The following is a 26119-nucleotide window of genomic DNA, read 5'->3' as shown; positions in this document are numbered from 1 at the left end:
TGGTATAGGAATAGGGCTAATGGACCGCATACAAAAATAGTTCATATTCGTGCAAGGTCAAATGAAAGATTTTAGTGATTTTAGTGTGCATGTTAATTTAAATTCACCGTTCTTTCCGAATGAATTAAAGAGTGGTGACACTGGCATCTGCTGGTACGAGACAAGAGAAGGTAAGTAAATGCAAACACACTGCCCCCTAGAGGCCAAACAGCATACTGCAAATGTTTGTTGAATTATGCCCACGTAAGTAAATTTAAAGGGCTCTAAGGGTGAAACTGTTTTATTTTCGTGTTCTATTCTTATATTGAGTGTAACTCCCATTTTTCCATTTATACATTTTGATCCCACCCTCCACGCACACAAGATATTTTTTGACTTGTCATAATTATAATTAACAATCAGTGTCGAACGCTATCCAACAATCCCGTCACCTCGACCAATTGCACAAATATCTACTCTCATTTCTGATAAGTGACCTTCGCATGTGATATGTGCCTTTATGTTGGAAATGACAAAAGACCGTTTTTGCGAATGGGAAACCGAAAGTATTCAGCGCCCACTAAACTTTCGCTTTCGGTAACTAAAAGACCGTGTGCTGTCCAATACTCTATACGTGCGCCGGGCCCCTCTCGTTCATTTTTGGATCAACTTGAGTTTGTTAGCTTTGCTTTGCCACTTGGTTTGAATCCGTTTCGGCTAGCAGAGCGACTGCACCGAGTCGGACCCGAAACCGTGAGAAGCCAAGTGTGCTGAGATGGAAGAAGGGCCCAAGACGCGCTTAAAAGAGTGGCTGATAGCTCAGGTGGAGAGTGGCGCTTTTGAGGGTCTGTGTTGGGAAGACCGGTCCAAAACAATGTTCCGGATTCCCTGGAAGCACGCAGCCAAGAAGGACTACAGTCAGACAGATGACGCTGCTCTCTTCAAGGTTACATTTCAACTATTTTTTTGCACGCTGCTTTGCTATATAACGAACTGTACCTCAATGGCAAAAGCTCGTTTTTTTTCGTTCGCTTCCTTCTCATCGACATCGACAGAATGATCTCATAAACATATTTTTGGTACATTAACAGCAGGAAGTAATGAATCACCCAGAAAGTACAGGAAATGTCTTGAAGACTTTGAAATATTATTGTTTGCAGTTATTTATTCTATACTTATAAAAATGATACAAATGAAAATAATAGTAATATTAATAACGCCAATAGGCTCTAGGCACAGTCTCGAGCAGGCGTGGGCAAACTACAGCCCGGGGGCCACATGCGGCCCGTTAAACGTTTTAATGCGGCCCCCCAAGCATGAAAAAAATTAAATGAATAAACCTTATTAATGTTTTATTTTCTAAATACTATGGGGCTTCAAATACATATTTATTGTTGTAATGATTTTGTTCCCTTTCATTTAAAATTAAATGCATTTTTTTTCTCAGATGAGGTGAGGTTACCAAAACACTATATCCATCCATCTGCTCCTGGTCCGGTCCCTCTGTCAAATTTTAGAACCCATTGTGCCCCACCAAACAAAAAGTTTGCCTACCCCTGGTCTTGCGGATAAGCAGCATACACTGTAAAAATGGGGAGTGATGTTTACTTGAAAATCTGGTCAAGTTTTTTTCACTCAGACATTCTAAGTACATTTTGCAAGAAGGGTTTTTGAGTAAATTTCACTAGCATATTGAATTGGGGGGAAAAAAAGTCACTCTAGGCAATTTAGCTTCTCACATAGCTCATTTCATAGACAATGTGAGTGAAGATTGAACTGACAACCTCCATTGTACTGAAAATGTAATTAATTAATTATTGAGAAATCATTTGCTCCTGTATTACATTGCAAAAGATATTTGGATGTTTTTAAATTCTGTCAAGAACCCAAGTTAACGAATTAACATGGAAGTGAATTTTGTGTACACATGTTTACCGATGTGTTCAGGCCTGGACCTTGCACAAGGGCAAACATAGGGAAGGACGGGACAAGGGCAACCCCGCCGTGTGGAAGACTCGTCTGCGCTGTGCACTGCACAAGAGCACAGACTTCCAAGTGGTCCCTGAGCTCAGCCAACTGGACGCCGCTGAGCCTTATAAAGTTTATCGCATCTACCAACGGGGCGCAGAGGCTTCCCAAGATGGTGAGGAATATTTTGGGGGAATATTTGAAATGATATATGACTTCATGGGGCGCTCCTTTTTATTGGTTATTCACAGAGTCTACACAGAATAAGGATCACATGATTACCCAAGTTAAGACATCACCAAGGAGCCCCATTTTCCAAGACAAAAAGGTTCGTCTTGGTCAACACAACAACAACCTACAAATAACAATGGCGCAAAAATGTCATCAATCCCTGTACTTGGTCAGCAAAAATATTTTCCAATATTTAAAAAAAAACTCCATTGATTCGGAATGATCTGCAATGATATGGCCGGGGTAATTCTCACACAGTTCATTTTGGGACAGAAAAACGTCCAATGTAGCCATAGTCACATTGTAAAGTTCATGCTCCTTGTTGTTGCTCTGCTGAAGATATACTACTGGGTTTAATTAATTGTGTGACTCTGTGTTTTATTGTCAAAAAGGAATCATTTCAAGCTTCCGAAGAAGAGCCAGAAGCCAAAAATCAACCGCGTAAGAGACTCACTTTTACACACCTAGTTACACAAACAGTCAAAAAAGCTACGACCGATCGAGTTGGAAAGGTGTTCATTTATATGTGAGCGAAGTAAATGTTTACAATGCCAACTAACCATAAAGTTGTAGCAAGGCCAAATGTATTTTTGCTCAGTTGGAATTGAAAGTGTGTGCGCGCGCGCGTGCGTGTGTGCGTGTGCGTGCGCATGTGAGAAAGTGAAATTGAAAGTTTTACTCTGCTGCCTGTAGACAGGTGGGCATTACAAAATATCAGTTCTTAATTTACCTGAATAAATAAAGGTTTATGAAGAAAATAAAATCTAAAGTATATTGTTCATTCAAGGTCTGTGTGCTTGTTTGTTGGTAAGGTAATTGAAATCTTTGACATTGGTCAGATTAGTCAAAAGCTGGGTCGTTCACACCGATCCTTTTTTATTTTTATTTTTTCACAAATGCGAGGGACACACTCATAAAGCTGTAAAATTAGCAGGCGTGTACTGTTGTTTAAGTGTTCGAAGTACACGAGTACTATTGTTAAAGTGTTCGAAGTACACGAGACTCCACGCTCACGTATACACGCACGCGCGCACGCACACGCACACAAAAAGATATCTCCACCCACATTTGGCGATCAAAATAGTTAGTTGTTGTAGTACCAGGACTGACCTGTGGGTGGCAGCGCAGTTCCACAGTGCAGAAGAAGAGAGAGTAGTCGTTAGAAGAAATAGAAGACTTTCGGCTAACTTTTAGCTTGTATGCTAACTATTGTGATCGAATTTTTTTATTATTATTTTTTTTCAATGTTTGTTGTGGTGAATGATTTGGGAGAAGTGATAGAAACACTCAACACACTTGCTCCTCTATTTGTTACATTACAAGCTTCAATACGGTTCCTAATGGGCTAGTGTTCCGTTCCACATGCCTGCTAACGTAGTTTGAGTGGATTGGCTGAGGTCAGTGTTGATTGCCATTAATGAATTGCAATTGTAAATATTGACAAGTTATGATTGTCACTGACCATTTTCCAAGCAGGGAGACATTCACTCACACACGAATAGTCATTCAAATGCAACATGATGATAACATGAAGCTTCCATCAGAGGGACAAAGTTGTTTATTTAGATGATAATTTACTTTGGCTTACTCCTTGGTTCATATAATTGGGCATGGAGAGAAACTACAGGCTAGAGAGAGCTAAGCGGTACAAAAAAATGTTGACTCTTTATTTCAACTATCCTAGATGATCGAACGATGAAACGCAAGTATTCTGAGCTCACAGGATTAACAAGTCACTCTCAGCACTCTGCTTTAGTGACTTTCCGCACCGCTGTAAATACCATATCAGGTAAGAAAGGTTGAGGCGAAAAGAATACTCCACATATCACTGAACATCCTGCTAATTTGCATGTTGTGTTCACAGATTTTCGAATGCATCTGACACTGTTGTACCGGGGCCGAAGCGTGGTGAAGTGTACCACCAAGAGTCCCGACGGGTGCTTCATCCTGCAGGGTCATGCCCCTTTAGGAAGTGAGCGCATATACGGGCCCTGCACCCCGCAACAGCTCTACTTCCCTTCCCCAAATAACAAACACATGCCGTCATGCACGGTGGAAGCGATAAACAGTCTTCTCTCCCACCTGGAAAGGGGTGTACTCTTATGGGCTGCCCCTGATGGGGTGTTCATCAAACGGTTCTGCCAGGGCAGAGTGTACTGGAGCGGCCCCACGGCCCCGCACACAGACAGGCCGAACAAACTGGAGCGGGAGAAGACCTGCAAATTGCTCGAAATATCAACATTTCTTAATGGTAAGGGAACTTGGCTTTTCTTTTGAAAACATTTGTTGAACGCCTGATTGACAAAAATGTGTTTATAGATGTTCAGGGGTGTATACAAGGAAAGGCAGCACCACCCAATTATAGAATTGAACTCTGCTTTGGAGAGGAGTACCCAGACCCAACAACACCTAAAACCCAAAAGCTCATCATGCTACAGGTGTGTCAACCCACAGATGTCTTGATTTGACTCATTATCAGACAAATCCTTTTTTTTCCTCTCTGTATTTATTTCATGAATGCTATAATGCGAAATCAGTTGTAGTGACTTATTCTCGCCGGTAGAGGTCGCTGCAAAACTGATTATGTAAAACACAAATCCTCTGCCCTGTCCAGGTGGAACCTGTGTTTGCTGTAGAACTATTGCAGAAGTTCAACTTGGTGGAGATAAATGAAAAGCTGGACAGTTCTGTCACATTTAAAGGGAAAGAAGGTCAGAAAGACAACCATCCTACAGGAGGGGGGGAATAAACCAGCAAAAGGTTCATTTTCCCCTTTTACCATATTATGGAAGACATCGCCACCAAATATATATATAAGGGAAATTAATGTGTGATTATGTTTGCATCTTTTCTATGCATTTCCAATTATGTTCATTCTAAGGGTGCTTGCGTTTTAGTGCAGTGAAGCCGGTCAAGTTATTGGTTAAACATTTTTACATTCAACCAAAATGTTGAAACAGTGAGATGAATTAAGTGTTGCATGTGGTGAGTCACCTTCCAAGCAGACACCCTCTGCACCTTCATCACCGTGTCCGTCATGTGTCATCAAAGCAATTCTGAAGCCAAACAAGTAGAGGTCGACGGATTGAGTTTGACTTGCCAGGCTTTGCTGCAATTGCCTTTCAGTTAGACGACAGATTTTTAAAACATAACACACGTTTTTAAACCCCAGTTGTGCAATGGGAATAAATCACAAGTGCTAATTAAGTCTATGAAGCTTTTTTCCATTTATTTCTAGCGACCATCATATAACAGATTCACAATTTTAAAAAATATACATTTTGTAGCTATGACATTTAGAAGGAATAATTAACAGGGATGGTTTAGTCACAAAAAAACTAAAGTGAAAGAGTGTGCTGAATCAGAGGAGATACCCGTATCAGAGTTTAAAATACTTTCATCATTTTCCCTGCTTTCAGACATACTGCATACAGTACATAACAATGAAATGGAAACACAAGTGTACAGTACACAGGGGTCGAGCATATCCACAAAGCATCATGTTCCAACGTGTTATTAGCACCATTACTCTTCTGCCTCACTGCACTCTTTCCACTATTCAGCTTTTAATGGAAAAACAGTGTGTAGGATACGGTACACATCTGTCCGTGCGGGCGTGATTGTCTCAAACGCTGTTTTCATTAGTGTTCTCCCATCTCTTCTCAGACATAATGTTAAGAACATATTGGAGAGTAATGCCTTGACAAACAACTCGTTGAAGGTGATAAGATTTGAAGAAGGCAAAGAGTTGCTTGCGCTCTTACATTCATCTTGCCTGCCCAGACCAACGCGTACACAGTGGTTGAGAAGCAAGAAAAAAAAGAGAAGTCGAACACAACATATCTGGACAAAATTGCATTAAGTCTGTTTAGCATACTCACTGTACACATGTAAGATAATTAGTAACTTTTTTGTTCATATCTGTGTATATATATATATATATATATATATATATATATATATATATATATATATATATATATAAAATATATATATTATATATACATATATTATATATACATATATTATATATATAAATACATATATTATATATATACATATTATATATATATAAATACATATATATAGATATATATAATATATATATAATATATATATTTAATAGCGCTTATTTTCATAACACTGATTGAAGTATTGATACCCTGCAGGACACACTGTCGGTAAATATATGTGTGGGACGACCGTTACATAAACAGAGTGAACACGGACAAGTGCTTGATTGTCTCACTAATGTCTTCAGTGTGTCTGCAAGGAGCCACCCAGATATCTTTCAGTGGCGGATCCTTTCACTGCCAAGGGAAGGAAATAAAAAAAAAAAAGGGTGGGGGGGAGTAGGGGGTGCAACAAGTAGACATATTTCCACCTTAGGGGAGCAGTGTGAACACCCGTAATTTTTGATTGTTCTTTTTTTCCCATACCTGCATCCCTAGTGGGAGCAACAGAGACATGGCGCTTATACATGTGCTTACTGTTGGTGAACGTGTGCATGTGCAAGTTTCTACTGCCACTTCATCAGCTTGGAGCCTTGAGGTAAATCCAGGAGGCTTTCATCAGTTCCTGTCGAGGGGAGGACATCAGGGGCTGACCAGCGCCGTTTCCGAGGGCGCCCGAGCTCCTGAGTCTGAGGTTTTGCAGCCGGAGTGTGCGGAGGCCCGGAAGGAGGCGGGTGTTGTGGAAGTGGGGGAGGAGGCGGAGGAGGTGGCATTTTCTCCCTGTGTGAGCTGCTTGACCCTCCCGCCGCAGGCCTGGAAAAGTGTTGCGTGCGTTGGACCCTGGAGGAGGAACGCACATGTGTCCGGTGGAGATGCTTGGGTGTGGGAGTGAGAGCAAGGCAGACATCCCCTTCTGTAAGCTGGCGGCAGGGAAGGCCATAGAGTTGAGTTGTTCTCAGAGGGCTGCAAGAAGACCAGCCTTGGTCCTGGACAAAGAACGGATACTCCACCAGGACCTTTAATAACTCCTTCGGAAAAGCAAAAGTTGGATCAGATATTTAAAGTAAATTATTGTTGTCAAATGTTGGAACATTAAGGCAGGCATGACAACTTTTTCTCTTGCACAAAAATTGCCATTCCAGGAGAGTACAAAATGGCTAAGCAAGAAATCAACATTATGTGTAAGAACTCATTGGTGCATTTGTTCTTAAAAAAACTTCTTAAAAATCAACGACCTCAAAGTGTTAATACTAATGAGGTACTATGTCTGTCCTGCTTATCATTCCAAATTTGCAAATAATTATCAGGCCTACTCACATTGTACTATAGGGCAGTATAAGACCCAGTGTAAGAGCAACTAGGACTTGTGTGTCATCTAGTGGTGATTGGTGATATTACAACTGAAAACTGCACTTGACCCCTACAGTTCTTTTCCAATATTTTTTAAATATTATTGATTTTTCCCGTTTTTTTGGTGTTGCAATTTTTGAAGAATTTCTTGGGTTTGTAAAAATAAATGAATAAAAAATGTTGCCCCCCAAAAAGGAGGAGAATAATAAAGGGGCCACCCAGAATCTGCCAGTTGCCTATCCCTTCTTGAAAGGACTTCAAGTGACCAGGAGACGCTTGATCGAGAGGGGGAAAAAAAAATGCGCCATCAATAGCGACCTAAAAAGTCTATTTTTGATTAAATTGCTTACCTGAGTGTTGCGATCTGTGAGGTGGACCTGTAGTTGACTGACACCCTGTGCACTGCTGGGGGAAATGAGCAACACCGTGCAGGTGCTGAGATGGAACTCAGGGCATGTATCAGCACTCCTCAAGAAGTCCTCAGTCTGCAGCTCCTCCACCTGTTTCAACTGCCCGCTGGCCAGCTCAATGAGCGAACCCTTGGTGAAGTGAGGTAGGAGCGCAGGGGGGGATGTGTGAAGTGCAGGGGGTGAGGTGTGAAACTGATCCCTGTAATGTTTCGGGTTCTTCTCTTTGTCTTTACCTCGCTCCCTGTCCCTCTGCAGAGTCTTTTCGCTGTCTTTGTCTTGGTCTCTGTCGGGGTCTTTTTGTGATCTGTCATGGCTGTTCAGTAGACCCTGTGGCGAGTTCGGGGAGTTCCTTGGATTGTGCTTCTTTGGGCCTGGCTCTGCTTGCAAATTATACAATGGTGTTCCTGAGGGACTGTAAGGTGGGTAGGACTGCGAGGCCTGAGGGCTCGGCTGGCAGACAGATCCCAAAGAGTAGTAGAGGTGAGCTTCAGCCGCTAGGGCCCCCACCGTGTCCGGTAATCCCTCTCTACCCGCCCTGGGGTCTTGTCCCAGAGGGTGAGGGCTGGTCGGTATTCTTTGCCGATGTCTGTCCTGCAGTGAGGAATGTGGCTCGTGGCCCTCCTGAGCTTTAGAGTCCGAAAAAAACGGGCCCCCGGATTGAGCGTGAGGGGTCAAATCTTCCTGCTGTCTACGCCCACCATTAGTATGCGAGCTTTGCGGACTCGTGTTCAGTCTAGTTCTTCCACTATCATGTCCGTAATCACCTGGGAGCAAATGTCTGGAGGCAGAGGCAGTCCTGCTGCCTGGCCCATCCAGCCCATTGGGCCTCTTGCCCAGGTACCTGTTTCTGGCTTCAACTAAACTTGGCTCTTGAGGGTAGAGCGAGGTATGGCCAAACAAGTAGGACGGGGAGAAGAGAGACGAGCTGTAATCTCGCCGGCCGCTGTTAATATAAGACCACATCTCTCTTGAATCAGCTGGGAAGGGAGTCTTAAAAGAGCAAGAGGAGGACGGGGAGGAAAGGGGCCCTTCGGCTCGAAGCCACCTGGAGTGGTGAGGCAGTGGTGTTGAGAGGGGATCATCTCTCCAGGCGGGAGAACCAGAGCCCCTCCTTTCCACAACATGCCCTTGAAAGAGCGGAAGGGACACCGAGGATGTGTAGCTCAAGGGCCATGGCAGGGGCAAGGCTGCGGGTGCAGGTAAGGGTGGAGGCGTGTGGAGCAGATGAGGATTTGGGGTAGTCAGAGCTCGCTGCCTTTCCCCGACCTCCCTGCTGCTCTCCCCTCGCCCTGCGGTGGTCCGACTCCGAAATGGCACAGGGGGCTTAAATTCATCTGGCGGGGGTAGGTAGTGTTCTGACGACCCTTGCCGAGACTCCCTCTTCTTGGGAGGGAGGCACTCTTTGCCGCGGTCAGGGCTGGGATTCATGGGTGGGCTCCAGCGGCAGTGGGTGCCCCCTACGTGTGGGCGTAGGCTAGGTCACATGGGCCTCACGGGAGAATGGGGGGCACAGACAGAGGGGAAGGCTGTGGCACAGCATCACTGTTAGATCACGGTGGATTTTTCAGGGTTGAAGGCGCTCACCTGCAGAGGACGACATAGATAGGTCAGTAGAATTGTCAAAAATGGTGCTTCGGGAGGAGGTCTGTCACTTTTGTTTCATATTCGTCAAGCGAAAATAACGAAATAGTCCTCCAAATAATTATTTGAGTAACAATGCAAAGACCACTGATGTAGGAAGGAACTGGTGAATAATCACCGTAACTACAACAATAATTTAAAAACAATTCAATTCAGCCACAAGAAATGGTGTTGAATTTATTTTGTTTGCAACACGCATGAAAGAGCACAAGTTTGAAGTCGAGATCAGGTAGATTCAAATGTACAAACAAATGACAGCACCCTGACAACAACTTTTTTTGTAGTCGTCAAAGTCAACAGATGTCTCCTGACTGAGTTACGCGCCATTGTTTCCTCTTTTGTTTCTGCCGTGGCATGCTTCATGTGAATGAGTCACTTTCAGAACTTGGCTTGTGTGCGGGAGGGGCGGCGGAGGCTTTAAGTGCGGTCATACGACTGCCGAGCCTCATTTGATTGGTGAGATGGAGTCAAATTTCACTAGCGATGACGTTGGATTGCTAAAACAGGTGACAGCGCCTGAGGCAGAAGTCTCTTACAAACCAAAAGAAAAAAATTGGCACAAGCAAGTCGAGAGTAAAAGTAGCAAATTCAAAGCGCCGTTCCCTAAGTGCAAATATAAAAGTAGAATCAAAAGTACAATTAATCCCAAACTGTACTTAGTAAATGTAGCATGTTACTCCCAAACTTTAGAGCTTATAAATACTTGATGCATGAGGATGGGCAACGTGCATGGTGCTGGCATCAGATGTTGCCAAATTTCAAAAGGTCAGAACGGAACTTTTACTTTTGATGCTTAATTAGTCATTACCTGAATGCACTGTGGTGGGACTGAAACTATCCAACTGACTCATTTCATTCAAACACATTACTCCCACATGTTGGCTAAAAATACACTTTCCAGCTAATGAAGCGGATGCATCCATTTGTGTGTTAAACACACACACACGCACACGCACACGCAGATGTACACAAATGGAGTTTTCATCTCAAAATCTTTCCTAATGATTGGACTACGGAGATGTGTTTTGATATATTTTAATGTACCATCCCCATGACGCCCGTCGACAGTTTATAGAAGTTTACGACAGGCACCCCACCGCCCTCCAAACCCGGCCACCATCCCAACATAATATCCCCCCAACCCCCCTCGAAGGCGCTTCACTTTCTCACACACAGACACACAAATACTCCCACAGCCGGCCGTGCTCGCTCCCCCAGTGACAGTCAAAGCTGGTCACCACCCACCCAAAAGCTGACAGAGACGGCACCAGTTGTTGTGGATAGTGAGCATGTCTGTGCCAACGAAATATTTGTCAAAAGAGGCGAGAACTGTGTGACTGCACGCCATGTTGCTCGGGATATGGGATAATGTGCGAATGTGTTTATTTGTTTAGGTTTTTTTGTGTGTGTTTGAGTGTTCGAATGTGTCACATTTTGCAGTCTTGTTTCATTCAGTGAGACGTGCGGGGGAGCTCGTCTAATTCTCTTTCACCAACCGACACCCCCCCCCCCCCGCCATCAAAATGAGCCGGTTCATTACGGCCTTGTCATCTCAGCTGTTCCCGCCGTCCCCACAGCCAGAGCGCCACGCTGCCTCATGGCCCCACGCTCACCCGATAACAATCTACAGTACTGCCATCTCACCACCCGCCATACTGTCACCATGGCAACTGCATCTGCTCACGCATCTTGTCGGTTAGAGAGGTGAGATAGGGATACTCCACCGAACGGCGGGTAAACTGTTGCTAAACAAGTTACGAGGTCCAAAAACAGATTAAGTGTTGGAGACAAGCAAGCTGTTTATGCATCTGAGTGGAAAGCTGAAAAGTTGGCAGTTCGCTGTGGGTGTGAGATTCAGTGCCGCAGATGCCAAAGTAATATTAACAGCCAATTTTGTACTGTAAATTCATCCTGTCCCTCTAAATGTCTGACAATCAAAAGATAAAACATTAAATTAGAAATGTTTGATACAAATTTTTTTGCAGACCGATACCAGGACGAGTATTTCCTCTTTGGGTAGGTACTTACCATTCCGAGTGCAGATATCTGTAGTGCTATTGATATTTATACAATGTCCTTTTGCACAATGACAAAAGTCTGTGAACAAAGATCTATTTTTTTCACGCAGAAGATGATTTGCAGATGTGTCAAATCGCCGCAAAGGAGGAGAGCGATTATTTTTGCCTTAAGTATCAATGACTGGTATTGACAGCCTCTGCACAAGTTAAAATAGGAAAAAAAATGTGATTTGTTTAAAAAAAAAAAAAAAGAAAAATTTTAAATTAAAAATCAAACCTGGTATCGGTAAATGTCCATCACAACTAAAAAGAATTTACAAACAGTATCATTTCCAAAAATAAATGCAATGCAATCAAATATAGATCAGTTTTGGTTCAGTTCACACTGAGTTCCCACTTTGTGAATGTCAGTGTGATTGGCTGTCCGTATCTTTGCATGGCCCTAATTTCCAGAAATTATTCAATAATATGTACATGAGTCTTCAACATTGCAAAGAAATATTGCTGGAATTATTTGGTAAACGAAAAAAAAAAAAAATAGAAAATGTGTTAGAATTTAGATTCTTCAAACTATCTTTTGCCCTGATAACAGCATGGCACATTTTTACATTTTCTCAGTTAGTTTTTTTTTAAGCTTTCTGACCTGGAATGACTTTCCGTTCTCAGCAGTGTATTATCAACAGTAAATAGCTTTCATTTCCTTACCTCTTAATGTGTTTTATATCGTTTGAATTTGTGTCCGGCTCCAATTGACTGGTGACCACTCAAGGGTGTGGTCTAACAAATTGTTCAGAACTGTTGGCTGGATGGACAATCAAATATGAATAAAAAAATGGAGAAAATAACACTACATCGTTTTTAAAAACGCTGGCAGGGAGAACATCATACTCCAAAAATTAAATTACTAATTACTAAATTATTAAATTGAATGAATATGACCAATCGATCATCACCTTTCAAAATATTCTTTAGTAGCACTTTCAGGTCCATCCGTATTCACTAAACTAAACTGTACTAAACTAAACTAAACTAATTAATCTGCATTTTCTTTCCTCCAGAAATGAACATCGTTGTCCTTTCAATAACCCCAATAAAAAAAAAAAAAAAAAAACGTTTCCCTAAATAAACCTGCTTGAAACCTGCCAACCAGTATGCGAAAAAACAAAGAAGGAATATTGTGCATGTGGAGGAGTTTGCTGAGAAATGTCTTCTGAAAGAAGAAGACTCCTACACTGTGCGCACATGCATATAGAGCTGCTCTTTCGATGCAGTCATTTTGCTGTGGGAGTGCTAAACCGTCTCAAATCTCGCTGATCATAGCAATGTTATGTACTCTTTCACATTACACTTTGATTTCTTTGGTAAAAAAAATCAGCACAATTCATCCCAAGAGTTTTTTTTTTTTTTTGTCTGTAAATATCGCCTACTTAGAAGTAAAATGCCTCAATTCAATTTGTAAGGATGAAAGATTTGTATCTAATTGCGCCACTTCATCCCGCCTTTTCTGCTTTCACGGTTCTCTCTGTAAGGCCTGTCAATCAGCCGTCCATTGTGAGCGCAAATTTGACGTGGGCGCAGGCAGCCGGCTGGATGGAGCTTGTGACGAGAGACTGACCTTACTGCAAAACTGAGCAGACATCCCAGCGTAGCATGCCATTCATATCCCAAACGTCCCAGAGGGTCAACCCACTCTTCAGCTCCTTACTCGGCGACACTGACACTTGTCAACATCTGCAGCAGCTACACATACAGCGACCCAACCCTGTGCTCTCTGTGTGTGAAATGGCACAGGCGAGCCAGCAAAATCAAGGGAAATAACTGAGAGCCCGATTCGTCTCTGTTGTGTGTCAAGTGTGTGTGCGTGTGTGTGTGTGTGCAAACGACTGAGGAAATGAGTAATATCTAGCAGTGAGAAACATGTCTGCCATGCCGAGCCACACAGGCAGACCAGTTGCTGCTGCCGCCCACTCGCTTTAATCACTCTGAGGGATACAAACACACACACACGTACACACACCGGCAAAGGCAAACAGCCAAGGATGCTGCACTTAATACTGCGCGGCCGCAACTACACGGGCGCATTGACTGCATAGATGCCATATTGAAGGCCTGAAGAGCCAAACCCATGACCTTGCGAGGTCATCTATCGATCCATTCATTAATTTTAGCCACTGATTTATTAGAGATGTGCAATCTTCATCGCTGAAGCTGATATGATGCGTATCTCGATACGCTGCCTCTGAATAACACATAATTCATTCACAAAGCGCGATGCTATTCCGATGCAATACAATATGATACGATTCACTCCAATTACGATAGGAAGAATTAAAATTCAGTGTAATGGTGTTATACCAGGATGTGATTGACAGCAAATGAAATAATAAATGGATTTCTTTTGATTTTGTATTTCAACATGTCATGAGAGCTTTGAGTAATTGGTACAGGAATTGAGCGCGGGCCAGCAAGGTCATGTGACCCAGTCGTGTCTGGTGACTTTTGTTAGAGTAATATTTTTTGACATTTTTTTAATGTTGCAAGACAATAAAATCATCAATATAATATGTCTACAATGTACACTTATAATTGTGGTGTAATAATCGCCAAATGTCAAAGCTTTATGAACAAATCTATTGTAAAGCAGTCTTCAGTCAAATTTACACGAAGAGTTCCGAGAGATAAACTCGTCCTCTTTGAGAGTTTGGAGACTCGTGATTCACAACTAAGGTAACAAACAAAATTGTGCCTGGAAACGTCGTCTTTGCTTTGAAAAGTCCTGAGATATGAAATTGTATTTATTTTTTTTATTTTTATTTTTTTTTTGCGATGACAATCATCTATCCATCCATTATCTGAACCACTTCTCCTCACGAGGGTCACGCTCAGACTCACACCTAGCGACTATTTGGAGAAGCAAAATTAGTGGCTGACTGTCGGCCACTCATTAGAAATAGTTGTGGAACCTTATCTTATCTTATCTTGCGCTGCACCAATGAAATGAATCATTAGCTGAAAGGCAGAGTGACAAAGTGATGAGACACTGCAAACTACCAAAATATGCTCAGGTTCATTCTTCCCACGTTCTCAGATTTCGCCTTTCTCTGACGCTTGTGACTCAAAAGGAAACTTGACATCCATAACGCATGCACACTTTTTTTTCCCTCTTTCTCTGAAGTTTGTCATTTACTTTTGCATCTTTTGCCCGCCACAAAGTGCCTCATTTGACGAATGCATTTAGTTTGATGTGACAAACGCGCAGGCTCATGCGCACCAATAAGTGCCGCAGGAGAGCTTTCAATGATTTTCCTCCGTGACTGAGTCAAGACAAGTGCATCGGCACGGCTGCTGTGGCTTATTAAAATGAAACTAAATCAGTGACAGCAATGTAGTTCATTGAATGCTACAAGTCAGAAACAGTCAAGTAAATACAATAAACCAAAGCCGGAACACGAATAACCAAAGGGAAAACACCAAAGCTTGTGAAATAATTTTGGAGAAGGATACATTCATCATAAAGGAGTTGTGTTAGTTGAACGCAGCAAAAAATATTTACACTTTATTCATCCTCCGATGAAACATGCAGACAGTTTAAGTGCATTTGAATAGCGCGGAATGACAGTGGAGGAGGATTGGAACGATCTCAGCTCTTAAGGACACGCTGACATATTTTTACTGTAGGGCGACAACCGTCTCGTCTGACATTTATGGTGAGCATTACTTTCATTTTTAAGTGATTGCTGCATGAAGCTGATGTACTGCGAATCTGTGTGGGCTGCCCGTCCGTGTGTGTCTGCTCTGCTATTTCTCGTGTTCATTATGTGGGTTTGTTACTTTACATTTGAGCATTTTACGGAGTGAGCCTTTGTCCTATAGCGCAGTAGGGCAAATATTCACTCATTTTTGGGAGGTAGGAGTAAGAGCAGCGATCCTCTGCATGACACTGTCGCGGCTCGGAAAAGAAGTCGCAGTGACAGATTCCTCTCCATGTGCTCGAGGACAGAGAGAGTCAGGCGGTCATTTGAACCTGCCGCCATTAGACTGTCAAACGGATGTTGTTAACATTTGCTCTTGTTACCATTGTCAGGAACTTTTAACTTATTTATTGTATGCTTTTATGCCTTAGGCTTGGTGCATTTTCTTGGTTGACTGTTAGTATCTATCTATCTATCCATCTAGTTAGCTGGCTATCTATCTATTTATCTATCTATCTATCTATCTATCTATCTGTCTGTCTGTCTGTCTGTCTGTCTGGAGGTACAAAGGGCTAAGAGGAGGATCTAGACTTTTCTAGCCCATTTTTAAAATTAGTTTGAAGGCATTTCTATTCTTTGTCTTTCAACCCAAAATGAGGCTCTTCACTGTTTTTGTTCTGATGTTTTTTTGCTGTCTACCGTATATGTGCTACTATTATTAATTTGTGTATTAATTGACAGCTTTCACTGTCTGTTTTGAAATTGTTGCTATTTTATGTTACACTGAATGCAAAGTGTTTTGTTTGTTACAGCTGCAGTTGTTGTGAAATGCGCTGTACAAATGAAGCTGTATTGTGTTGTAGATTTTATGTTCAATGCAACGTCGTTGGTCTTAACACGGTATTCTAATTAATATTGCGTTTGTGGAATATCATTTGAGCAGAAAAATCCACCCAATTTTTAGTGATCTCCCAGGGGCTGCCATTTTGCATTTTCATCCACTTGCTTTTGTCTGAAAATTACGTCACAGTTGCTCTGGGCTCAAGTAACGACCAATCACAGCTCACCTGTTTTTGGTCATTACTTGAGCCCTGTTGGATAGAAATCGGAGCATTTTGCTGCGTAACTCATATTTTACAAACGCAATATTAATCGGAATGCCGACTAGTGGAATCGCATACAACATATTCTTGTAAAGGGCGTTTGAGGCTTTAAGAAGTTCTTTCTTTGTTGAGATGTTAAAATGGAATCCAATTGCTTTCATCGCTGTAAACGTTTAAACATCAGCAAAACCCCTGGTAGAACATCATTATTGTTGAGGCCAAAGAAAATTCTGTGCTAACAGTAATAAATTTATTTTACCATTCAAATATCAATAAGAACTTCTACATATCGTCGTGCTTGCCATTAAAGAAACATTTTTCAATTACCAATGCTGGAGTGCAAATTTTAAATTTGGTCATGGTTTAATAAATTTGTCAAGTACTCTTAAATACTAAATAACCTTCAATGAGCACCTCTTTTCCTCTTTCGCTATGACTGTGTTGTTGCGTCAATTCTATGCCAGTCAGTGGAAATATGATTAGTCATTTGATTGATGTCGGGTTCACTGAAGAATCTAATCATTCCATGTGTTGGTTCTAAATGATGCTTACATAGCAGAGGAGGATTTTTATCTTTACCATTAAACACTCACCCTGTTCATCACCACCTGTTTTTTAATGTATTTTTCCAAAAATGGGTCATTTAATTTTACTGCTTTCGTGCTTTTAATTTTTTTTCCCCAGTTGCCTTTGAATTTTTTATGATCAGTCAGCGCACAGACAACCTATCACACAAACGCCAGGTGAGACAGTAAACATTGTTACGCAACCTAGCCAGCAAGAGGCAAAATACCTTGCACAATTGTAGCAGCGTAGTTCTCAAACGTTTTGCAACAAGTACCACCTCAGAAATTACATTGCTATTACATCATAACAACCAGCATTAAAGCACACATCTTTGGCCAGTGTTAGTCAAAAACGAGGCAGAGTTTTTATTCCTAAATGTTTTTTGTTACATGTGAGGAAAAGCAGTACATAAAATGTCTGGATGGATGTATTCTTGCAAAGCCACTGAAACACAAAGGATTAGCATTAATATTGTGCTGAAATATCAGAAAACAAAGACCTGTGCTAGCTGTAATCCAATCTCTGCCTTGCTTAACCTCACAAAAAGTCTCGGATTGGTCACCTACCATTCACATCCACATTTATACCTGTTGACATGATCTGTTTTGGATGCTTTTGGTTTAGCATTCAGTTTCAGGTTTTACTTATGTTTCTTTGTCTGACTCGTTAAGATTATTGTGTCCACACGTGCTTGTCGTCAACTCCCTAGTGTTAGCCAATCAGCTCCCTCCAACCCTTTGTGGCTTGTCCAGGTGTTCGTTGTTATCTCGTCAATTTGTTTGTATTTAGTTCCCTGGCTGCTTTCATTTCTTGTCCGGTTGTTGTCTTCTGTTGTGACATTGTCAGTTATTCACTATGCTTCGCCCATTCCATATTTTGTAGCTTTTTTATTCCCCCCCCCCAAGTCCACGTCAAGTCAACCTTTTATTATGTTACTTTGATTCTTGTTAATGTTTTTGTTTCCCCAAGTACTCTGTTTGCCACTTTACTTTGAATTAAATCAAGTCCGCTCACAATCCTGCTTCCCTGAGTTTGGGTCCTCTTTCTAGCCACTAACTTGACACCTGTGCACAAATCTGAGGCTTCAATTATCCTACCGTGTATGTTTTTTGTTCTAGAGAAGCTTTCTGAAGTTAATACTGCAGAACAGTATTTAAAAGTCATTCACTCCCATTGACGGGTATATACGTCAAAAAAGTCCATTCATTTTACCTATGCTGGCAGTGAATGAGTTTGAAAGAATTGACCGTTTCTGCAAAGTGAAAAAACTGTACTAGAGAGAGAGAGCTTCAGAAGCTCGAAAAAAAAAAAATCCCCTCACAGCTGCGCAGCCCTCCCTCTCTCACATCCGTCAGCCTGTATTTGCCTGTGAAATTACCAGCATGGGATTAAACCAGCCTCCCTACCGAGTCATGCCACGCGCCTCACAGGATTTATGCCAGTCATGAAAATAGAGTCCTTATTGTCAAGTCAAACAGTTGCTACTGTGAGGAAAGAAGAGAGGAGTGAATTCAAATTTGTATTAGTATTAATAATTAATTAAATACTCAAAGAGGAGCAAGGTGAACTAGTTTGAAATCAATGTTCCTTGCCTGGGGCATAAAAAGCGACACACCAAGTCACAGCAGACAGCAAACCGGTTGTAAACAAACTTGGCTATGAAGTGGGACAAAGAGGCTTTGTAGAGCTACTGCTGGAATGGAACAAATTCTGCAGGACTGAATGATCCGCACGAGCCCAAAGAGGCAGGCAGTAATAAATTGTTTTATGATCAACAGACTATGAGAGATTATGATGAGTTAACACTCAAAGTAACGCAGTAATGTTAGAAAAGTCAAATGAAGAATTGATTCACTTGATATGTTAAATTGGGTGACATAAAATTGAATAAATGAAACATGAAAAAATGACACCATTCAATTTATTTTGTAAGCTTAATAATAATAAAATCCCACGAGGGTGCCACATTGGCTGATTGGACATTCAATTCTTTGGCTATTTATGTTTGAAAGTCATTGGCTTTTATCTCAACCAGAGTTTAACAATTTGGTTGTTTAGTTCTTTGGCCACGATCCAGAGAAAGTTGAATGCAAAGAACATTCGGTCACAAAAGTTGACTCACTCCTGAACAAATAATTACATTTCCTTTTTGCTCTCCTCGTCCTGTATCAGGAATCTGATCCCGTTTGAGGTCATGCAAGGGATCTCTAGCGATGGATATCTGATGCAGCAAAAATTTGTCGCTGAATTCAACAAAGCGGAAGAGAAAGACGAGGGACAAGATAGATTTGACCCATTCTTCGACAGGAAGCCCAGCCTGTAGCCGGCTCAACCACAATGAGGATGGGCTTATGGCTCAAGAGTTACTATAAACACATCAACTCACGCACGCACATGCGCGCGCGTGCATGTACACACACACACACACACACACACGTTAATCTGCATGTGCCCAGGGACACGAGCAAGACTACTGAGTCATACATGTATGTTCTTTTTTTGGGGCGGGGGGGCGTTCATCTGCACATTCATTCCAAACACTTAAATGCAAATATCAGGTGCTGCAAGTGGCATCAAATTAACAAAGAAACTCAAACAGAACATGCCATCCTCTTGAAAAGCATCATTGGCATCATGTTTTGCATGAAGTGTTGTGTTATTATTAATGGCCATCCATCCGTCCATCCATCCATTTTCTGAGCTGCTTTTCCTCACCAGGTTCGCGGGCATACTGGAGCAGATCCCAGTTGTCTTCAGGCAATATGGGAGCTACACCCTGGACTGGTTTCCAGCCAATCGCAGGGCACACAAAAACGAACATCCATCTGTGCTCACACTCATATCTAGTAACGATTTTAGAAAGATCAATCGGCCTACTATGCATGTCTTTTGAATGTGAGAAAACCCACGCAGGCACACTCAACACAGGAAGGCAGGATCAGGAATTGATACCTGCACTTCTGCACTATGTGGTCCACCATGATATTATTATTATTATTATTATTTTTTTTTTATTATTATTATTATTATTATTTTTATTATTAATATTATTATTAGTATTATTATTATTATTATTATTATTTTAAATTTTTATTATTGTATTTTTAATTTATTATTATTATTGTATTATTATTATTATCGTTATTTTTATTGTTATTATTATTACTTTTATTATTATTATTTTAGTTGTTGCAATGAAATAATAAAAAAGCGTCTACCCTTACAAATGATGACCAACACCTGAATTATTGATTTTGCAGTATTTTTAGTGGACCATCAGATTGAAATATATGAAAAAAAATAACGGACTACAAGATATTTGCAAAATCACTCAGTATGATTCAATGAAGTTCTACACTAAGAGGTCAGGGAATGTGTGTTCCCTTGCAAGTGGGGACATTTTTGAGTGATGCAGAGGAGAGAGTGAAGCTTGTAATGTATAGCTGGGTTAATCCGAGACAATCCTAACAGGTACGGCCTGTGGCAGGCTTAGTGTAGTTCTGGGAGGAAATCCCACCTTGTGGTAGTGCCGGCTTGTAGCCTCTAGGTTATAAATAGGGCAGCGATGACTCGTTAAGCTGTCTTTTATGCAGTATCAGTTAAATATGACTCATCTAATTGCACTGGGGTCAGCCAGCCCGCAGAAGCAGAAAAAAATATATACAAAACGTACAACCTGTGAATCCTCCACAGACAACTGTGGCATTTGGGAGTGACCCAATAAATGGTTGCAAACATGCAAGCGACATGCACAGGTTCTTGCAGAGTTCACCATGACAGTTAGCAAGCATTCTGCAAATCTGTGAAGCTGACATTTTCTTAAGTGGGCGCAACAGCTTGTTGTCATTCCTTGACATTTAAATGTCTGCTGAAGGTAGTTTCATTGTTGCACTTTTTGCCGGTGTAGCGTGATTGCTCTCCTTCTGTGCACCATCGTTCGTTTCACACGTAAGTTCAACCAACCATGACGACCGTGCATATATATATATATATATATATATTAGTGCTGTCCAGCGATTACATTTTTTAACTAATTAATCGCAAATAAATCCATAATTAATTGCGATTAATCGCATTTTTTCTACTACTATGTGATCCTTCAATGCGATCTAAACTTTACAGGATTTCTTTTTTTTTTTTTTTTTTAGAAACAATTCTCAAAACTTATACAGCACCACACTCTAGCAGTTGGTTTGCAAGGCCCAGTGGTAACTTAAGCAAGGTGTTTTGTTCTGAGATCATGTGCAGCTATATTGGAATTTGGCTTTCCAAGTTGTGCAAATTAATGTTTGAAAAAAATAAAACAGAGAAAATATTTTCATCACGTTAATTTTTAAAAAAAATTAATCTTGAGTTAACGCTTTAATTTTGACATCAATAATATATATTTATATATGTGATGAGCATTTTCGATGTGCTCGTGGCATCACTTTCCATTTTCCACAATTTTTAAAAGCACACCTTCTTAGCGTGAACCTCTCCACTAGTATATGACATGACTAACACAACTCCCGGGCTCTGATATGACTACTCTGAGATGAGTAGCTTACATTTAGGGGATGTTGGGAAGTTCATTGAGAATGTGATGGGTGCAGATTTTACGAAAGAATTCATGTGTCTCGACTCTCAATGAATGTGTGTGTGTGTCTGTATTGTTGCCATTCTAAATTCTTTTCGCGCTGTCCCCTGGAAAGTGGCACTCAAATTGGGCTTATGTTATCGTCCTGGTTTAGCAGCAAAATGTCAGCACGCAGTAAGCAAGGACAGTGATGTTAACTCCATGGAGGGACCATAGCCAGGTCTCTTGTTGGTCGCTGGAGTGCCATTCACTGACAGAGAATCTGTCTAGACTGTCTGCATAGAAGCTGTCTGGAATGCCTTCGTCACTGCTCATATTCATCCCCGATGCTATAATAGACAGCCCTGAACATCAAATCAGACACGTTTGTTATTTTTTTTTTTTAAACCACTTGGACTTATTATTGAAGCATTTGATCATCTGTGCTGGTGAGCAAAAACTAAAAGAGGAGAGACTGAACTTGATAAAGGTCAATAAATATGTTTGTGTGTGAACGGATTACATCCAGTGGCATTAAAAAAAAAAAGGATTTGAAATTGAAAAGCATTTCAAGGGTATCAAAGAGCTTTTATTGACGCCATAGATTCTACAGGATGTCTCGGATATAACTACTTCTTTACAGTGACACACAAACCAATACTGTTCAAGATACTGTGACATGTATGTCTGAGCTGTCTGGATGTACAAAAACTACACAACTCTGTAGCATACACGCAAGTGTGTCCTGAACGAGTGTAGGTGTTTGCTGTGGGTGGCAGGGTTCAAAGGTCACTGAACTATTGTGGATGAGATGTGGAGGAGGAATCAAGTTGCTTTGGTGGTACATATGGGTGAGGGAGCCAAGGTCGAAGAAACAGCAAAGAGTGCGCTACAGCAACGCATACAGAAACCTTTGAGTCAAGGATTTGTGTGGTCACAGCTGCCCACCTGTGTCTTCTCGAAGGGAAAACAGTATTTGTCACCATTCACAAGTGCAGCAAATTGTTGGAAGACCGCGGACTAGGGAACATTGGCCAAGCAGCAGCACCCCCCCCCCCCAGAAGAATGGGCATCAACTATTATTTAATGGACTGGCTGTTCAGGAAACTCCCCAAATACCCATTGGCCACCACACCCCCCGAAACTTTGAAAGCCATTATCCTTAACACGCCCTTATGTATACGCATAAGGCAGGGGTGGGCAAAGTTTTTGATTGGCGGGCCACAATGGGTTCTAAAATTTGACAGAGGCAGATGGATGGAGTGTTTTGGTAAGCTCACCTCATCAGAGAAAAAAAAATACATTCAATTTTAAATGAAAATGAACAAAAGCATTACAACAATATATTATGTCTTTGAAAAACCACAGTGTTTAGAAAATAAAACATTAACAATATTAATTCATTTAATTTTTTTCAAGTTCGACGGGCCGGATTAAAACGTTTAACGGGCCGTATGTGGCCCCCGGGCCGTAGCTTGCCCACACCTGGCATAAGGCAATGCAATGAAAAGTGGCCCTATAGCACATTTCATACTCAAGATAACTCAATGTGCTTCACACAAGAAAAGACAGCTCTGAAAAGCGTTTACACGCGCGACAGTTAACGAAGCAAAGTAGAGAAGAACAAATGTATCTTACCGAAATTATTACGTCTATTGACAAAATTTAAGCATATTAACAGTGGACTTTGCAAACACTGAAACCATTTAAAAGTAGCGAAATAAGAGTCGCTTTCTAAAATTACTGAAAGAAAAAAAAAAAATCTTCAATAGACGTAAACCCAATTTCAATCCATTTGCACATACTTGGCAATGTTCACCTTCTTTCCTTTTCACTCATCTAGCAGACCTGCGGGAGAGCACACCATCAAAGCCGGAGAGAGTGCTTGAGTAGAGTATATGACTGTCAACACAAGGTGTAGGGTGTGCGTGCGTGTGTGCGCGTGTGCGCGTGTGGTAGGTAGGTGGAGAAGCACAGCAGGGCGTGAAGGAGCCCTGTGATAATGACAGGCCATGCATTATATAACATGCAGATTGCATAAGGAGATGATTATTTTAAGTTCACATATCGACAATGTGTAAGTATTTTTTGACGTGGGCGTACAGCACTGTACGCACTTCTGAGTGTATGAAATATTCCGAGATGCACTCTTTATTTTGTGGATGGTGTGGGTGTGAGTAAACTAGGGTGAATGATGTGTTTTTAAGAAGGGGGCACGGATGTTTCAGATTTCTTTTCGGTGCTATCTGCATATCAAAACAAGTATGTGGGAATGTTGGCACACTTTGCGCGCAGTGTGCATAAGGGTGTCTTTTTATCTCGGGCTCCCACTCATTATCACTTTTAGGCTTCAGAGAGCTCCACTTGAAAAGGGGGGCTGACTCTCCTTGTCAGATGCAAAACCTGTAGCTTTGACTTTTGATGATGTTCCTGTTTGAGCTTGTGCTGAGAGAGCACATGCGCCGACTTTTATCGCTCGCTCTCGCGGCCACTTAGTCACAAGGTTACGGACGGTCCACTGGGATGTGTGGTGTGGTGTCACACGAGTGAGGCCCATACACTACGATCTGTGTGCCGCGCGGCAGGCTTTATGTGTGCCTCTGCAAAAATAGACCTCTTAAAGGGCCAGCAGCTACTCAACCCCGTTTGATTCCTGGGCAGACTCACATCTAAGAAAAAGTCCATTCAGCCTACGTATGTGTATTGATTTTCCTGAAAAGCTCTTTTCCACCATTACGGTTTGAACAACGGGACTCAGTTTTGGAAATCATGTACCTCTTGAAATGGTTATGATTGGCACGAGTCTATTAAGTCAGAGAGCACAAATGTTGTAAGGCTCACATAGTATTACTATTAAAAAAAAAAAAAAATAAATTAAAAAAAAAAAAAATATATATATATATATATACAAGTACACACACATATATATATATATATATACATATATATATATATATATGCATAGTATGAATAGACACCATCAATTTATTTAATAGTGTGGAAATTAGTTGGGTTGTTGAGGAAAGCAAAAAATAAAAAAATATATATATATATATATATATATATATATATATAAGTATATACTGTCTCAAAAGCATGATGAACTGATGAATCAAAAGAAAAAATAGCCTTCAAGATTTTCTTTCCTTGCGCATTCTCTCCACGCCTCTATTCAACTTCAATATATTGTTTGCACACATTGCATGAAATAAACCCGATCCCCAGTTCTTCGTTTCCCTTTGGACTTGATACACTCAAGCGATGCACCTGTACAAGTTTGAACAAGATCTCCAACTTAGCAACAACCCTTCCTATGTATTTTTCATTCTGAAATTGCTCCTGTCCCACTCTGACCAATCTCCCGTGTATACTTTCCCAGTTTAAACACAGCTCCTGTGGGCCCCTTGCTATCTCTGGACCAGGTCTATTTAAACCCACTGCTCTAATTCTGAAAGTCCTGATCAGGCTGAGTGATGCACCTCCACCTCCCTCGCTCGCTCTCGCTCGCTCTCTCTGGATCAGTCACTCTCACCAGCTTGTTCACACTCTCTCGGTTATTCCCCACCACGCGCCTACACACACGCACACACATGCATATGCATGCACGCACAAATGCAGGTGCTGGCTTACATGACTGAATAGCACACATTCATCCTCACACACACAGGTGCCATCTTATTTGAGTGACTGGTGAACATTCATCATTTCACATATAGACAAAAGCAAGATTTGGACATGTTTGTGGCGGTGACACGTACTGTACATAATTCAGCCTCAGTCGACATACAACAATGCGTCTCATTCAAAGTTCCTGACACAGTTTCACTCACCGAGTACTTCACAAACACACACAGAAGAGGAAGTAGTGCGGTGACATACCTCGCTGGGTGCCTGAGCGTATCTGCTTCTGGAGAGTTCACTCATTGGATCAGGTTGGCGGCAGAAGCGGGCATCAAGAAATATCCACTTTGGGTCTTCTTCCTCGCTACTGCTCAGCCTTTCCTCTATTCATCCTGTCCCTGCCTCTCCTTCTTTTCACTCTCTAAACGCCTCTTTGCTCCCTCCCTCCCTCCTTCCCTCTCTCGCTCCCTCCCTCACTTTCTGTCTCCCTGTCAGAGCATTCTCTCTCCCCGGCTCGCTTGATCTCACCAGCCCTCCCCTCACCTCACTCTTCCCTTATTGCTTTACAAGTGCTCCCTGACACTTGCAAACTTACCCCCCCGTACCTGCAACGGAGTGTATAATTAGACAGAGCTCAGTGGTAATACAGTCAGGCTCATTGTGAGAGCTTTGGCATTGACGCTCATGTTTGGCGGACAGCCCGTTGGCTTGGCTCGTTAACCTCCCTTGAGCAGAATGCAGAATGGACCGGCCCTGTGGCTCTTGCTATTTGTTGCAACACCTCAGCCTCTTAACTTCGTCGGCCAATCCCAGGCCAGGAGGGATGAAGGCAAAGGTGTGCCTGCTTAAAGCAAGGGACACTGTCCCGGTATGTGAGAAAGCACTGACAAGTTGCAGCAGGTGCAATGTCAAGGTTAGAATTCATCACAGTCACGACGGAGGCGACGCTTCTCTTTTTTTTTTGAGGGGGGGGGGCAGATTCCTGGCTGCCGCGTAGTAGCATATTGTTCTCCGTGAGACGGAGATTA

The 26119-nt window shown here is 41.7% G+C and overlaps 2 protein-coding genes across 3 annotated transcripts; one reads left to right on the top strand and one right to left on the bottom strand.

The window, feature by feature from the left end:
* The first annotated feature begins 589 nt into the window (after positions 1 to 589).
* Positions 590 to 14434, top strand: irf10 (interferon regulatory factor 10). 2 transcript variants are annotated; one of them, XM_088290600.1, is made up of 9 exons: positions 590 to 925; positions 1927 to 2122; positions 2199 to 2275; positions 2571 to 2619; positions 3863 to 3967; positions 4043 to 4429; positions 4498 to 4616; positions 4793 to 4889; positions 13080 to 14434. In XM_088290600.1, exons 1-9 carry the CDS (start codon positions 755 to 757, stop codon positions 13103 to 13105), a joined length of 1227 nt encoding a protein of 408 aa, XP_088146726.1. In that variant the 5' UTR covers positions 590 to 754; the 3' UTR covers positions 13106 to 14434. The 2 variants fall into 2 exon arrangements, with proteins under 2 accessions (XP_088146726.1, XP_088146725.1); XM_088290599.1 differs by lacking the exon at positions 13080 to 14434 and having other exon boundaries at positions 4793 to 5385.
* On the bottom strand, positions 6310 to 25506 carry LOC148339775 (uncharacterized). Its single transcript, XM_088290598.1, has 3 exons — positions 25350 to 25506; positions 7832 to 9475; positions 6310 to 7159 (listed from the first exon to the last, which is right to left on the bottom strand). Exons 2-3 carry the CDS (start codon positions 9317 to 9319, stop codon positions 6698 to 6700), a joined length of 1950 nt encoding a protein of 649 aa, XP_088146724.1. The 5' UTR covers positions 9320 to 9475; positions 25350 to 25506; the 3' UTR covers positions 6310 to 6697.
* Positions 25507 to 26119: the final 613 nt, after the last annotated feature.

Source organism: Idiotropiscis lumnitzeri, chromosome 3 (genome assembly GCF_059441095.1).
Source record: "Idiotropiscis lumnitzeri isolate Australia: NSW breed Sydney's pygmy pipehorse chromosome 3, RoL_Ilum_1.0, whole genome shotgun sequence".
In the NCBI taxonomy this organism is placed as follows: Eukaryota; Metazoa; Chordata; class Actinopteri; order Syngnathiformes; family Syngnathidae; genus Idiotropiscis; species Idiotropiscis lumnitzeri.
Note: the sequence above shows the minus strand (reverse complement) of the source record. Positions and strands in the feature narration are given on the sequence as shown.

What these genes read in the sequence shown, in the direction of transcription:
- LOC148339775 (XM_088290598.1), bottom strand. Translation starts at nt 9,319, where the DNA reads ATGAATCCCAGCCCTGACCGCGGCAAAGAGTGCCTCCCTCCCAAGAAG. An exon ending in TCACAGATCGCAACACTCAG is followed by an intron (nt 7,160 to 7,831) that starts GTAAGCAATTTA and finishes GCTTTTCCGAAG; the next exon opens with GAGTTATTAAAGGTCCTGGT.
- irf10 (XM_088290599.1), top strand. Translation starts at nt 755, where the DNA reads ATGGAAGAAGGGCCCAAGACGCGCTTAAAAGAGTGGCTGATAGCTCAG. An exon ending in CGCTGTAAATACCATATCAG is followed by an intron (nt 3,968 to 4,042) that starts GTAAGAAAGGTT and finishes TTGTGTTCACAG; the next exon opens with ATTTTCGAATGCATCTGACA. An exon ending in AAAAGCTCATCATGCTACAG is followed by an intron (nt 4,617 to 4,792) that starts GTGTGTCAACCC and finishes TGCCCTGTCCAG; the next exon opens with GTGGAACCTGTGTTTGCTGT.